Raw genomic sequence first — 13,274 nt, forward strand, 5'->3', positions numbered from 1 at the left:
CCTGGAATTCCCCCCACCCTCTGTTTAAAAAACGACAACTTTCATTTCATTTCATATGTGTGGGCGCTCCGTGTGCATGGCTATCTGTGCGCTGCATTCATGCCTGGTGACCGGAGAGGCCAGAGGAGAGAGAGAGCATCAGATCTCCTGGAACTGGAGTCATAGACGTTGAGGGCTGTCATGTGGGTGCCGGGAAGTGAACCCAGGCCCTCTGCAAGAGCAAACAGTGCTCGTAACTACTAAACCATCTCTCTAGCCCATTTTTTATTTTTACTTATTTTTTTTAAAGATTTATTTATTTATTTAGTATGTATATGAATACACTGTATCTGTATTGATGGTTGTGAGCCATCATGTGGTTGCTGGGATTTGAACTCAGGACTTCTGTTCTCTCTGGTTGGCCCTGCTTGCGCTCCAATTGGCCCCACTCACTCTAGCTTGGCCCTGCTCGGTCAAGCTTAACTATTTATTTATTTATTATATGTAAGTGCACTGTAACTGTGTTCAGACACACCAGTAGAGGGCGTCAGATCTCATTACAGATGGTTGTGAGCCACCATGTGGTTGCAGGGATTTGAACTCAGGACCTTTGGAAGAGCACAGTTAGTGCTCTTAACCGCTGAGCCATCTCTCCAGCCCTTTAGCCCATTATAACAAATATTTATTTTTATGTTTATGAATGTTTGCCTTCATGAGTGTGCAGTTCCCATGTGGCCAGAACTCACTCTCTCTCTGTCTGTCTGTCTCTCTCCCTTCCTACCTTTTTTTCCGCTCTTTCTTTTTTGGAGTCTTTTGCTGTGTAGTTCATGAACTTGTGATGCTCCTGCCTCAGTCTCCCAAGTGTTCTGATTAGGGGTGGGTGACACCAAACCCAGCTACAATAGATGTGTGTGTGTGTAAACTCATGCGCGCCACAGTGTGCGTATGGAGGCTAGACTGTAATTTTGTGAGGTCTCTTCTCTCCCTTCACCTTTATCTGGGTTTCAGGGACTGAACTCGGGTCCCCAGGTTTGCACAGCCAGCACCTTTACCGGCTGAGCCATCTTGGCAGCCCAGAGTAGGTTTTCTTTAAGGAATTTTCTGGTTCCGTGGTACTGCAGCATAGGAAGGAACGGTTAGTTGAAGAGGAATTGTGCAGAGCCTTGAGCGCTGAGCTCCCTGGGGATCCTAAGAGTGTGGCTGGGGAAATGGCTTAGGAGGCGGGGCCGCACTGGAGAAGGGCGTAGGAGGCGGGGCCGCGCTGGAGAATGGTCTAGGAGGCGGGGCCTCACTGGAGAAGGGCTTAGGAGGCGGGGCCGCGCTGGAGAATGGCTTAGGAGGCGGGGCCGCGCTGGAGAATGGCTTAGGAGGCGGGGCCGCGCTGGAGAAGGGCTTAGGAGGCGGGGCCTCGCTGGAGAATGGTCTAGGAGGCGGGGCCTCGCTGGAGAAGGGCTTAGGAGGCGGGGCCTCGCTGGAGAAGGGCTTAGGAGGCGGGGCCTCGCTGGAGAAGAGCTTTGGAGGCAGGGCCGCGCTGGAGTGAGCCTGCAGGTATACCCAGCATGGGAAGGTGGTCATGACACCCTGCCTTCCCCAGAACCGCCATGAGATGCTGGCTGTGGAGCCCATTAACGAACTGCTGAGAGACAAGTGGCGTAAGTTTGGGGCTGTGTCCTTCTACATCAACGTGGTCTCCTACCTGTGCGCCATGGTCATCTTCACCCTCACCGCCTACTATCAGCCCCTGGAGGGCAAGGTGAGTGCCCGCTTGGAAACCGGACAGGAGACAGCCTCTGTGGTGGGGACGGAAGGCAGCTTGGGGGTGGGGGGAAGATGCCCCAGCACCCAGATGGCTCTGAGCCTGGGGGAGACTCCGGGGAGACAGGAGAGGAAGCTGCTGAGGACACAGGTATGTGGGACAGCGAGGAGCTGGTGTTGGGGGCAGGCGGGGACCTGCTGCTGCCTCTGCTCCTCCCCCAGCCACCCTACCCTTACCGCACCACGGTGGACTACCTGAGGCTGGCTGGTGAGGTCATCACGCTCTTCACGGGAGTCCTGTTCTTCTTTACCAGTGTGAGTGTATGGCCCCAGTGCCACCTGCCTGCCCAGTTCACCGTCCTCCTTCCTCACCTCTCCCTCCTCCTCCTCCCTCTCCCCCTCTGCTCCCTCTCCCTGCTCTCCTACCTCTCCCTCCTCTCCTTCCTTTTCCCCTCTGCCTCTCCCCCTTGCTCTCCCTCCTCCCCTCCCTCCTCTCCTACTCCAGTCTGGCTTCTATTCCCTGCCCTTCAGCACCTGAGCCCATGGCCTCTTTGCTCTCCTCCTTCACTCTGCTTCCTTCCCTTCTGCTCCCCGTCCTCCCCCAACTGCTCCAGGCTCCATATTCCTCCCACTGTCTCTTCTCTTCCAGATCAAAGACTTGTTCATGAAGAAATGCCCTGGAGTGAATTCTCTCTTCGTCGATGGATCCTTCCAGTTGCTCTAGTGAGTAGAAGTCTCAGGACAAATGCTTCTGGGTGAAGATGGTCATCCAGGTAGTGGGGAGAAATGGCACGAGCAGGAATGAACTCATCCAGCTGGGCAGCCATAATCAAACAGTTGGACAAGGCTTGCTTGCTAGTGGGTTGATCCATACCATGGAGAGAAAGAATTTTGACTTCTGCTGGGTGGTGGTGGCGGCAGCGCACGCCTGTAATCCCAGCACTTGGGAGGCAGAGGCAGGTGGATTTCTGAGTTCGAGGCCAGCCTGGTCTACAGAGTGAGTTCCAGGACAGCCAGGGCTACACAGAGAAACCCTGTCTCAAGAAAACCAAATTAAAAAAAAAAACAAAACAAAACAAAAAAAAAAAAACAAAAAAAAAAAAAGAAGAAGAAGAAGAATTGTAATCTTATCTCTGTAGTGGGGAGAAGTGCAGCCATCGATTATTGATGTCTGCTCTGTTAGGTCACAGAATGTGGGAGTCAGTGTATGTGTGCTACATCTTTTCCAACAATGAGATTTAGCTGCAAAATCTCCACAGAACTCTGAATCAATCTTCTCTTTTTTCTTTCTTTCTTTCATTTTTACCATTTTCTTTTATATTAATTATTACTTGTTCATGTGTGTGTATGTTCAGGAGGAGTCAAAGTGGTATCAGATCACTTGGTGTTAAATGACAGTTGTAAGCTACCTGATACAAGTGCTAGGAATCAAACTCAGGTCCTCTGCAACAACAGTATGTGCTCTTAACCAGTGAGCCATCTCTCCAGCCCTCTGAATCTTTCTTTCAAATTCCAGAAGGTGTGGCTTTGGGGTCTTGGAATGCCTAGGACCCAATGTCTGGAGCCAGGTAGTGGTGGCACATGCATTTGATCCCAGCATTCAGGAGACAGAGGCAGGCATATCTCTGTGAGTTTGAGGCCAGCCTGGTCTAGAGTTCCAAGATAGCCAGAGATACATAATAGACCCTATCAAAAAGAAAAAGGAGGGGCTGGTGAGATGGCTCAGTGGTTAGAGCACTGACTGCTCTTCCAGAGGTCCTGAGTTCAATTCCCCGCAACCTCGTGGTGCTCACAGCCATGGTTATTTCATTAACTGAGCACTGAGATGCCAGGGTCTCCACTGTTCTCTGGGGTCTTGAAGACACTGGGACTTCTTGGTGCCCCAAGGACTTGAGGACACGTCTCTCTCCTCATCCACAGTCTCACCGTCCCTCCCCTCTCCGCCCTCCCGCTCTCTCTGCTGCTCTGTAGCTTCATCTACTCTGTGCTGGTGGTTGTGTCTGCGGCGCTCTACCTGGCAGGGATCGAGGCCTACCTGGCCGTGATGGTCTTTGCCCTGGTCCTCGGCTGGATGAACGCTCTTTACTTCACCCGCGGCTTGAAGCTGACGGGGACCTACAGCATCATGATTCAGAAGGTTTGGGTCGGACTTAGCATGGCCGCTCTGCGGTCTGACCTGAGGGCATGGGCACCAGGGGGAATCATGGGCCTGCGCCAGCATGGGGGCGGCGCAGGGTGGGGCTGAGAGAAAGGTGGGACAGGGGAGTGGGGAGTTGAGACTCCTTCCTGTACCCTTCCTCCACAACACCCCTAATAACCACCCCTCTGGTGTTAGATCCTCTTCAAAGACCTCTTCCGCTTCCTGCTGGTCTACCTGCTCTTCATGATCGGCTATGCCTCGGGTGAGTGCCGCTCGTGTAACTAGGGCTGTAGCGGAAGCTGCATGGGCTGGGGGCAGTGGGCATCCCTACCTGAGACCCCTCCGTGTGGGCGTGTGGGCCAAGGCCAGCCAAGCTGCGCTCCCCCTCCCAGCAGCAGCATCACACTTAACAGAGGAGCCGTCTCAGGTCAGAGAGGCCGTGCCACACCACATGTGTCAAAGGCTACTCAGTGTAGGCCCACGACAGGCCTCTGGGTAATGGGCTTACTGTCAAGCCTGATGACCCGAGTTCGACCCCTGTGACCCACAGAGAAGAAAGAGATACCCGACTCATGAAATTTATCTTCTTGCCTCCACATGTGTGTGTGTGCGAGTGTGTGTGCACACACACACACCCAGATAAATGAAGGTGATGAAAACACTGTTTTAAGCTGGTGAATGCAGAAATGGGAAGCTGAAACTTACAGGTTGGGTCTGGTCCACCAGGTCATAGGTCAGAACCAGATATAACACAAAGTGCACATGCTCCTGCTACTCATTTTGTGCCCGAAGCAGACATTACTAATGGATTACAGAATGTTTTTTTTTTCTGTTGGATGTAGATCAGGTGTCAGAATCGTCCGCACACACTGAGCATCCACTACACAATTAGATTACATTGGTCTGTGACTTGAGAAGGGTTCACCACGCTCTGTAGTTGAAGGCAGTGTAGCTTCCCATCCTGCTGAGGTCAGCCTCCCTTGCCCCGGTGGCTGGTTGCTGTCACCTGGACTAGTAGGAAGAGATGGTGAGGAGGACAGCTTGGAATGGGGCCCTTAGAGCAAGACAGGGCGGCCATTCTTGTGCTTCCTCTGTGGCTAGTGTGGAGGGGGAGGAGCAGCCTGTGTGGAGTCTGCGTGTGACAGGCTGTGTCAGGGCTTCTGGGGACAGGTGGCGTCTGGCTATCCTTGTCCTCTGAGCTGTAGGAGTAACAGCATCCCTGACCCCACCCCCCGGATGCCAGCACACCCCCCCCACCTGTCACGGAAAGGTGCCACGTGTGCTCTGAGAGAAAATGATGAGGGCTGGGTAGCTCTAGACTCCATTCTGAAATCCCTAAGTCCTCAGAGTTTGCGCGGAGAGCAGGGCGCCCTGGGCGCTTCCGTGGGCTTGCGGGCTTGGCTTCCTGAGGCCACTGCGCACCCCTCCCTCAGCCCCACCCAGTAGGGCAGCACCTCTCAGCCTCCCCGCCCCTCCCGCAGCCCTGGTCACCCTCCTGAATCCGTGCGCCAACATGACGGTCTGTGACAAGGACCAGCGCAACTGCACGGTGCCCGCGTACCCCGCGTGCCGCGACAGCGAGACCTTCAGCGCCTTCCTCCTGGACCTCTTCAAGCTCACCATCGGCATGGGCGACCTGGAGATGCTGAGCAGCGCCAAGTACCCGGTGGTCTTCATCCTCCTGCTGGTCACCTACATCATCCTCACCTTCGTGCTCCTGCTCAACATGCTCATCGCGCTCATGGGGGAGACCGTGGGCCAGGTGTCCAAGGAGAGCAAGCACATCTGGAAGCTGCAGGTGAGGGGGCCGCGCGCGCTCCTCCACCTCCACCTCCCACGCGCGCGCGCTCATCCACCTCCACCTCCCACGCGCGCGCTCCTCCACCTCCACCTCCCACGCGCGCGCGCTCCTCCACTGCGCCACCCACACCCCTGTTTAGTGTCCCCCAGTTCAGCTGTGGTGCAGCTCAGGGACCCCGCCTTCTCCATTCAGCCTGAGCTCCTGACCTCCATCTGCTCTGGGCAGCTCGGAGTCAGCTGTCGGCACTGAGCATGCGCAGAGGGTGGCTTCTGATTCACTCCGGTCACTGTCACATAAGTTCCCGAAGCAGGGTTATTTAGATATTTAAAAAACAATCATTTTGGGCGGTGGCGGCGCACGCCTTTGATTGCAGCTCTCGGGAGGCAGAGGCAGGCGGATCTCTGTGAGTTCGAGGCCAACCTGGTCTACAGAGGCAGTCCCAGGTAGCCAGGGCTACACCGAGAAACGCTGTCCCCAACGGGGTGGGGGGGAGAATGAAGGCTCATTTGGCTCATGGTGGCTGCCGAGAGCCTTCTTGCTCATCCCGCCATGGTGCAGGGCTCGTGCGTGTTGCGCGGCGGAGCAGGCTTAGCTCGAAGCTCCCCTCCGGTGCTGCCTCCCTGGTGCGCGCAGCTCCACAGGCTGGGACAGGAGAACCCCGAAGCCGCTGGCTAGCCTGGGGCACAGAGAGCACTCAAGACTCTATGCCAACACGGTGGCCTTGCCTGGCTGGCGTCCGCCTTCACTGCGCTTCGGCAGCGTGTGCGGCGCCCCTGGTGCGGTGCTCGGCATTGTCCTGGGGTGGGGGTCCTGGGTCACCGTGCTCCAGGGCGGAGGAGCCTGAGGCTGCAGAGCTGCTGCCCTCGGGGGGCGGGGTTCTTTGCACCCCGGGAACCGGACCCCAGGGCCGTGTGCAGCGCACACCCCAGGCCGCCCGCTCTCTGCCCGCTCTCTGCCCTGCTCTGTCCCTGCTCTGCCCCCGTCTCCGAGACCGCGGTGTCTTCATTTCTTTTTTAACGTGGAAGCGTGGACGGCCTTCCTCCGCCCCCGCTGTTCCGTCCCAGCCCCTGGCGCTGCTGCGGACCCCGGGCCGGGCAGGGGGACGGGGTCATGGCGGCGGCTCTGGGCCGGAGGCCGCAGGCCCGGTCCCTGCCCACCTAGCTCAGCATGCGTGAGACCGCCCCGCCCCAGCACGGGGAAGGCCTGGAGTTCGAGGGCAGCCTGGGCCGCATGAGGCCCTGTGTTCACGGGCGGGGGCCTCTGTGGCCCACGGCGCCTGCGGGAAACAGCCCTGCCTTCCTCCCCGCAGTGGGCCACCACCATCCTGGACATCGAGCGCGCCTTCCCCGTGTTCCTGAGGAAGGCCTTCCGCTCCGGAGAGATGGTGACTGTGGGCAAGAGCTCGGACGGCACCCCGGACCGCAGGTGGTGCTTCAGGTGAGGTCGGGCTCCAGGGAGGGCATGCCCCTGCCGCGGGGCGACCCAGCCGAGACTCTGGGTGAACCTGGGCAAGTCTCAGCCTCGGTGTCTTCAGCTGTGCGCTGGGCACGACGATGGCGCCTCCTTCCTGGGCATCCACAACTTTTTGGATTTTTTGTTTGTTTGTTTGTTTTGTTTTTTTGAGTCAGGGTTTCTCTGTGTAGCCCTGGCTGTCCTGGAACTCACTCTGTAGACCAGGCTGGCCTCGAACTCAGAAATCCGCCTGCCTCTGCCTCCCAGAGTGCTGGGATTACAGGCGTGCGCCACCACTGCCCGCCTTAGAACTTTTTTAAAAAAATATTTATTGTGTATCGTGTTCTTCTGCCTGCACACCAGCAGAGGGGGTCAGATCCCATCACAGATGGTTGTGAGCCACCGTGTGGGTGCTGGGATTTGAACTCAGGACCTCAGGAAGAGCAGTCGGTGCTCTTAACCTCTGAGCCACCTCTCCTTGCAAGCATCTATACACGATGGCTGTGGAGATGCCAGAGGCCCCGTGGCCCCTCGGAGGCTGGCAGAGACGGAGCGGGCTCACCACCGCCCATCCGGTCGCTTTGCGCATCCGTGGAATGGGGTGGCAACAGCGCCCCCTAGTCTGGTACCGATGCTGTGTCACCAGTGCTGTAACCCTCAGAGAAGAAGCCCACAAACCCTGGGTCCCTCCCTCATCATGAAAATGGTGAAATCAAACGAATCTCCCTGGCTCAGTACAATATGCAGTTGCTCAACGAACAAAAGTTGTATGAAAAATAACAAAAAAAAAAAAACATTAAAATGCACAAATCTGTCCCAGGAGAGCATCACCAGACTTTACCAATGTCCTAATAAAAATAGGAAAGGGTGTGAAGGAATGTATCCATCAAAGAATGGATAGACAGACTGTGGTAGATCCATACAGTGGAGTATTACTTGGCCGTTAAAAAGAATAAAGTTGTTATCACTGCCACAGTGTGGATGGGCCGTAAAAACTAAATGAGAGAAGCCAGCCTTGAAAGGTTCCATTGATAGAAAATGGCCAGAACAGGCAGGCCGAGCCGAGGTAGGTGGCAGAAGCAGGGACGAGGGAGCGTTTGCCATGAGCACCGAGGACCTGGGGATGGGGCAGGAAGCAGTGTGGCAGCCTCCCCCTCCCCCGCTTTTCTCCGCCAGGGTGGACGAGGTGAACTGGTCGCACTGGAACCAGAACTTGGGCATCATTAACGAGGACCCGGGCAAGAGCGACGTCTACCAGTACTACGGCTTCTCGCACACCGTGGGGCGCCTCCGCAGGGGTGAGCGGGGTGGGGCACTTCCTGCTGCGCCTCCGCAGGGGTGAGGGTGGCACAGAGAGCGGGTGGGGCAGGGGCGGGGCGGGGGCGGGGCTGTTCGGAGCAGCTCAGTCCAGGGAACTGGGGGGTGGGCGGGGCCGGTGGGTTCCGCCTGCAGCACAGGGCGGGTTCCACCCCAGCCTCCCTGCTCCGCGATGCCCGACGGCGGGGCTGCGGGACGGGGGATCCCGGGCAGCCCTGTACGGCACACGCCCTGTCTGGTTTTGTTCTGGTTTGGTTGTTTCTTTGTGGGGTTTTTTGTTTTCTGTTTTTTTTGCTTTTGTTTTTTTGGTTTTTGGGATTTGTTTTTTTCGAGACAGTGTTTCTCTGTGTAGCCCTGGCTGTCCTGGAACTCACTCTGTAGACCAGGCTGGCCTCGAACTCAGAAATCCGCCTGCCTCTGCCTCCCAAGTGCTGGGATTACAGGCGTGCGCCACCACCTTTTGGGGGCTTTTGTTGTTTTGTTTTTTTATTAAGCCTTAATCAGCTACCGCCCCCGGGCCTCTGACCCGCCCTCCATCTCCGTCCCTCCCTGTGTGCGTCCGGACTTCCCCCGAATCCATTTTCACCTCCGCAAAGCGCGCATACCCCGCCCCCCACTTCTCTCAGCGTGCAGCCCACTGCGGTGCTCCCTGCTTGCGCGGCCGTTAACCCTCCCCGTCCTCCCTGTGTCCAGATCGCTGGTCCTCCGTGGTGCCCCGCGTGGTGGAGCTGAACAAGAACTCAGGCGCAGACGACGTGGTGGTGCCCCTGGATTCCCTGGGGAACCCCAACTGTGACGGCCACCAGCAGGGGCACGCCCCCAAGTGGAGGACGGAGGGTGCTCCTCTCTAGGGACGGTGCCGGGGCTGGGCACCTGCGGCTCGGCATTTGTCCGGTGTCCTCCCGCGCCCACGTGACCTCGGAGGTGAGGGCCTCTGCACAAACCCTGGGGAGGCCCCAGGACCCTCCGGAGTCCGCCACAACCTCCGCTCTCAGCTCCTCCCACGGGGCGGGGCTCCTGTCAGCTCCTCCCCACGGGGCGGGGCTCCTGTCAGCTCCTTTCCCCGGGGGCGGGGCTCCTGCCCGCTCCTCCCCACGGGGCGGGGCTCCTGTCAGCTCCTTTCCCCACGGGGCGGGGCTCCTGTCAGCTCCTTCCCCGGGGCGGGGCTCCTGTCAGCTCCTCCCCATGGGGCGGGGCTCCTGTCTCACTCCCGTGGAGTCGCCTAAGCTCAGGGCCCCTCCACCGCAGGGCTCGGCCCCGTCCCTCTTGTGCGTTATTTATTGCTGTCCTCAGGAAAATGGCGCGGCGGGCCGAGGTGGCTCTCTGTGCTTTGTAGAGATCGTGGCCGCTGGTGCTCAATAAATGTTGTTTATTCTCGGTGGACACCGTGGGGTGAGGCCGGAAGTGGGGAGGGGGCGGGCACAAGACACCAGGGGGCGTGGGACACCTGCACCACTCGGTGAACGACACTGCGAGTGTGGGCGGCAGGGAAAGGCTGCTGGTGGGCGTGGTCACGGCGAAAGTGGTGGAGGTAGAGGGCGTGGTCCCGGGGACAGTAGCAGAGTCGATGAGGGTGGAGGGTGGGGGAGGGTGGGGTGCTGGTGGAGGTGGGGGGCGGGGATGACGGAGGGGTGTGGCACTCTGGGGAGCACAGCGCTGCTCAGGGACGAGGGACACTGAGGCACGGTGGTCCCGGTGATGCAGGCGCATGGGGCCGCTCTCAGGGCACAGGGGACTCCGTGTGCAGAGGGTGGGGCCGCCGATGTGCCCTGTGCCCTCCCCGCCAGCGCACGGCCGCCCTGAGGCCCGGACTCCGCCTGTGACCAGGCGAGGCCCCCGCGGACGCCATGCGCCCCAGTCCGGGGCAACAGCGCGCTGGCGGCCCTCGTGTCTTCCGACCAAGGCCGCAGTCGGCCGCGGACCCCGCAGGCGGCCCTCCGCAGCGCCTCCATACGGCTGTGTCCCATTTACAGGCCGTTACAGGATCGTTTCTTCCTGTACTCAGGCGTCGTGGCGCTCTGAGAGTTCGAGGCCAGCCTGGGCTGCACGGTGACACTGTCAGTCAAAAGGGCTCACGTTTACACGAAGAGTTCGAGGCCACCCCGGGCTGCGCGAGGCCCGTCCACACAGGAAGAGAGCCCAGCAGGGTCACACCCCACCCCAGCGACCCTCCCGTCCCCAGCCGAGGCGCCTGGGCCCTCCTGCCCTCCCCCCGTGGCTCTCCGTGAACTGCTTGGTGCAGGCCGCACGCAAGTGTCCTAAGGTTTAGAACCTGACAAGGTTTCCCCAGGTCTCCCAAGACCCTGGGAGTTTCCTCTTCCAGAGAAAGGCGCTGCCGCCCCACAAGGGCTAGAGTGGGCAGGCTGTGTGCAGGGGACTAGGCCAGGCCCCCACACCTACTGTGTGCAGGGGACTAGACCAGGCCTCAGAGAGGCCGCGTGGGCCTTCCTGCCCTCGGGCTCTTTATTTTTTTCCACTCAGCCCAAGCTCATGAAGAAGATACCTGAGACCCAGTTTATTTCTGAGGAGACTGAAGCCCAGAAGGGAAGACCCTGCTCCAAATCACAGGATCAGGGCCGGAGTCATCCGGTCTCTGGACTCCGGGCACAGGGTGCGTCCTGTGATGCCCTGGCCACCTTTTGTCCTCAGCCGGTGGATGAGAAGTCGCGAGAGATACAAAGTGACCAGGGGACAAGGCCAGGAGAACTTGCTGTGTGACTGGGAATAGGTATCTTGTCCTCTCAGGGCCTCATCTCCTTATCCATAGAAACCGTGTCTTTAAGCCGGGCAGTGGTGGCACACGCCTTTAATCCCAGCACTTGGGAGGCAGAGGCAGGTGGATTTCTGAGTTCGAGGCCAGCCTGGTCTACAGAGTGAGTTCTAGGTTAGCCAGGGCTACACAGAGAAACCCAGTCTGGAATCGCCCCCGTCCCCACCCCAAAAGCTCTGGGATATAAAGTTGGCACTCCTCTCCCTCTCTCTCTCCCGCACACAGACACGCGCGCGCACACGCGCACAGATGCGCGCACACAGACACACACACACACACACACACACACACGTGTTTTGCTGGTACACCTGTTACCATGAGTGTGCCGTGCCCGCAGCGCCCAGATCCCCTGAAACCGGAGCTCCCGACGTGAGAGTCCGTGACACACACGAGCCGCCTCTGCAGCCCTTATTAAAATAAACTTTATTCATTTTGTGTGGGGTGGGGCACAGATGCCATGACGTCAGAGGACAGTCAGCTCCGCCCTCTACTATGTGGGTGCCGAGGACTGAACTCATAGCCCTCGAGGCAGCGCTGAGCCGTCTCCCCCGCTAATCTGGTGGCCCCAAGACTCCCCCCACGTCGTGGACACACTTTCGCCCTTGTGTGTGACAAGGTGTCCGCGTGTGAGCGGTGACGGAGTCCCGCTCGCTCGGGCTGGCCGCGAACCAGCGCCCTCACTCAGCCTCCCAGCTTAGCGCGGCCCACGTGACCGAACACGACCCCGCGGGGCGGGCTTCGGGCGTGGCTGGATCCGGGCGGCTGGATCCGGGCGGCTGCAGGGTCTGTGTGGGTTTTGCCCCAGTCAGGATTGCCCAGGTTGCCCTCGAGGCTGGCAACGCGATCCACGCAGGGCCGCCTCTTTCCGGGCGGCTCCGGTCCACGCCGGACGCTCTCTCATTGGTCAGGCATGGCGGTTTTTGGCTGGAGTCCCCTCCACCCCTAAGGCAGGACCAGCCACCCCTCACCCAGGAACGTTAGCACAGGCCACGCCTGCTACTGGAACACAGCCTTTCCCTTCCTTTTCCTGTTTTATTCCTGCATCTGTCCTGTATCTGTCCCAGGCCGGCCTTGAACCCGCAGTCCTGCAGCCACCTCCCAACGCAGGTGTGTGATGTCACGCCCCACTTCTAGTCCACGCCCACACATGGGCTAACGGTGCTGGGTGTTGGCCAATGGGGTGTGAGCAGATCTTCGTGGCCCGCCTTAGGGCAAGGGTGAGTGACAGGCTGTGAACGGTCACGTGGCCGGGGCGCGCATGCGTACTGCGTGCGAGACAACCCTGCGCCCCGCCCCCCACGGCTTAAAGATCTCTGGAAAGTAAGGGACACAGCGGTGACCAAAACAACCAGGTCGGGCCACGGGACGCTTCGCAGGACTTCCACGCTGGGCCGGTGGCGCCTGTCGCCCCCACGCCCCCCACTCTGGCCCCCACGGGCGTGTCCTTGACAGCTAGGCACCTCCCGGCCCTTTCATCTTTGAGGACCCTGGAGTCCCTGGGGGCAATGAGGTCTGGGGACTCCCAGAAGGGAGGGAGGGTGGGAGGTAAGAGGACGGGAGGACGGTGGCCAGCGGAGACCACGCCCCCAGGGACCGCAGAGCCAAGGGGTGTGGGGGTCAGGCTGGGAGCGGCGTGCCCTTGTCAGAGTAGGTGTGGTCTTGATGAGTGGGTGTGTCCTTGCTGGGTGGGTGTGGTCTTGATGAGTGGGTGTGTCCTTGCTGGGTGGGTGTGGTCTTGATGAGTGGGTGTGTCCTTGCTGGGTGGGTGTGGTCTTGCTGGGTGGGTGTGGTCTTGCTGAGGTGGCTGTGGTCAGACCTGGGGACTCTCGGAAAAGGCCCAAGGGACACGTGGGAGCCTGGGCTTGGGAACGGCCTGCGCTCTGAGAAGGTGGCCTAGCTCAGGATCAAGTTCCTGGAGGCCCCAGGCTGTCGTCCCTCCCTGGGCCTCAGCTTTCTCTTCGTAGTCGTTCTCATCTCCTGTGACCTCGGGGCTTGGTCACTCAGGCAGGAGGATGAGTTCAAGGCCGGGCTACGTACTGAGCTCCCTCCCGCCTCAGACA

General features: G+C 59.2%; 1 protein-coding gene across 1 annotated transcript in view; it reads left to right on the top strand.

Annotated features, from left to right (window-relative positions):
* Trpv4 (transient receptor potential cation channel subfamily V member 4) overlaps positions 1-9,816 on the top strand; it is a 39,563-nt gene extending 29,747 nt beyond the window's left edge. The window contains exons 8-16 of the mRNA XM_052168713.1: positions 1,574-1,732; positions 1,957-2,049; positions 2,384-2,457; positions 3,706-3,871; positions 4,070-4,136; positions 5,356-5,672; positions 6,985-7,112; positions 8,304-8,425; positions 9,138-9,816. Coding sequence (XP_052024673.1) covers positions 1,574-1,732; positions 1,957-2,049; positions 2,384-2,457; positions 3,706-3,871; positions 4,070-4,136; positions 5,356-5,672; positions 6,985-7,112; positions 8,304-8,425; positions 9,138-9,295 — 1,284 coding nt within the window. The 3' untranslated portion in view covers positions 9,296-9,816. The remainder of the gene's footprint in view (positions 1-1,573; positions 1,733-1,956; positions 2,050-2,383; positions 2,458-3,705; positions 3,872-4,069; positions 4,137-5,355; positions 5,673-6,984; positions 7,113-8,303; positions 8,426-9,137) is intronic.
* The last annotated feature ends 3,458 nt before the right edge of the window (positions 9,817-13,274 follow it).

This window comes from Apodemus sylvaticus, chromosome 22 (genome assembly GCF_947179515.1).
Source record: "Apodemus sylvaticus chromosome 22, mApoSyl1.1, whole genome shotgun sequence".
Lineage (NCBI taxonomy): Eukaryota > Metazoa > Chordata > Mammalia > Rodentia > Muridae > Apodemus > Apodemus sylvaticus.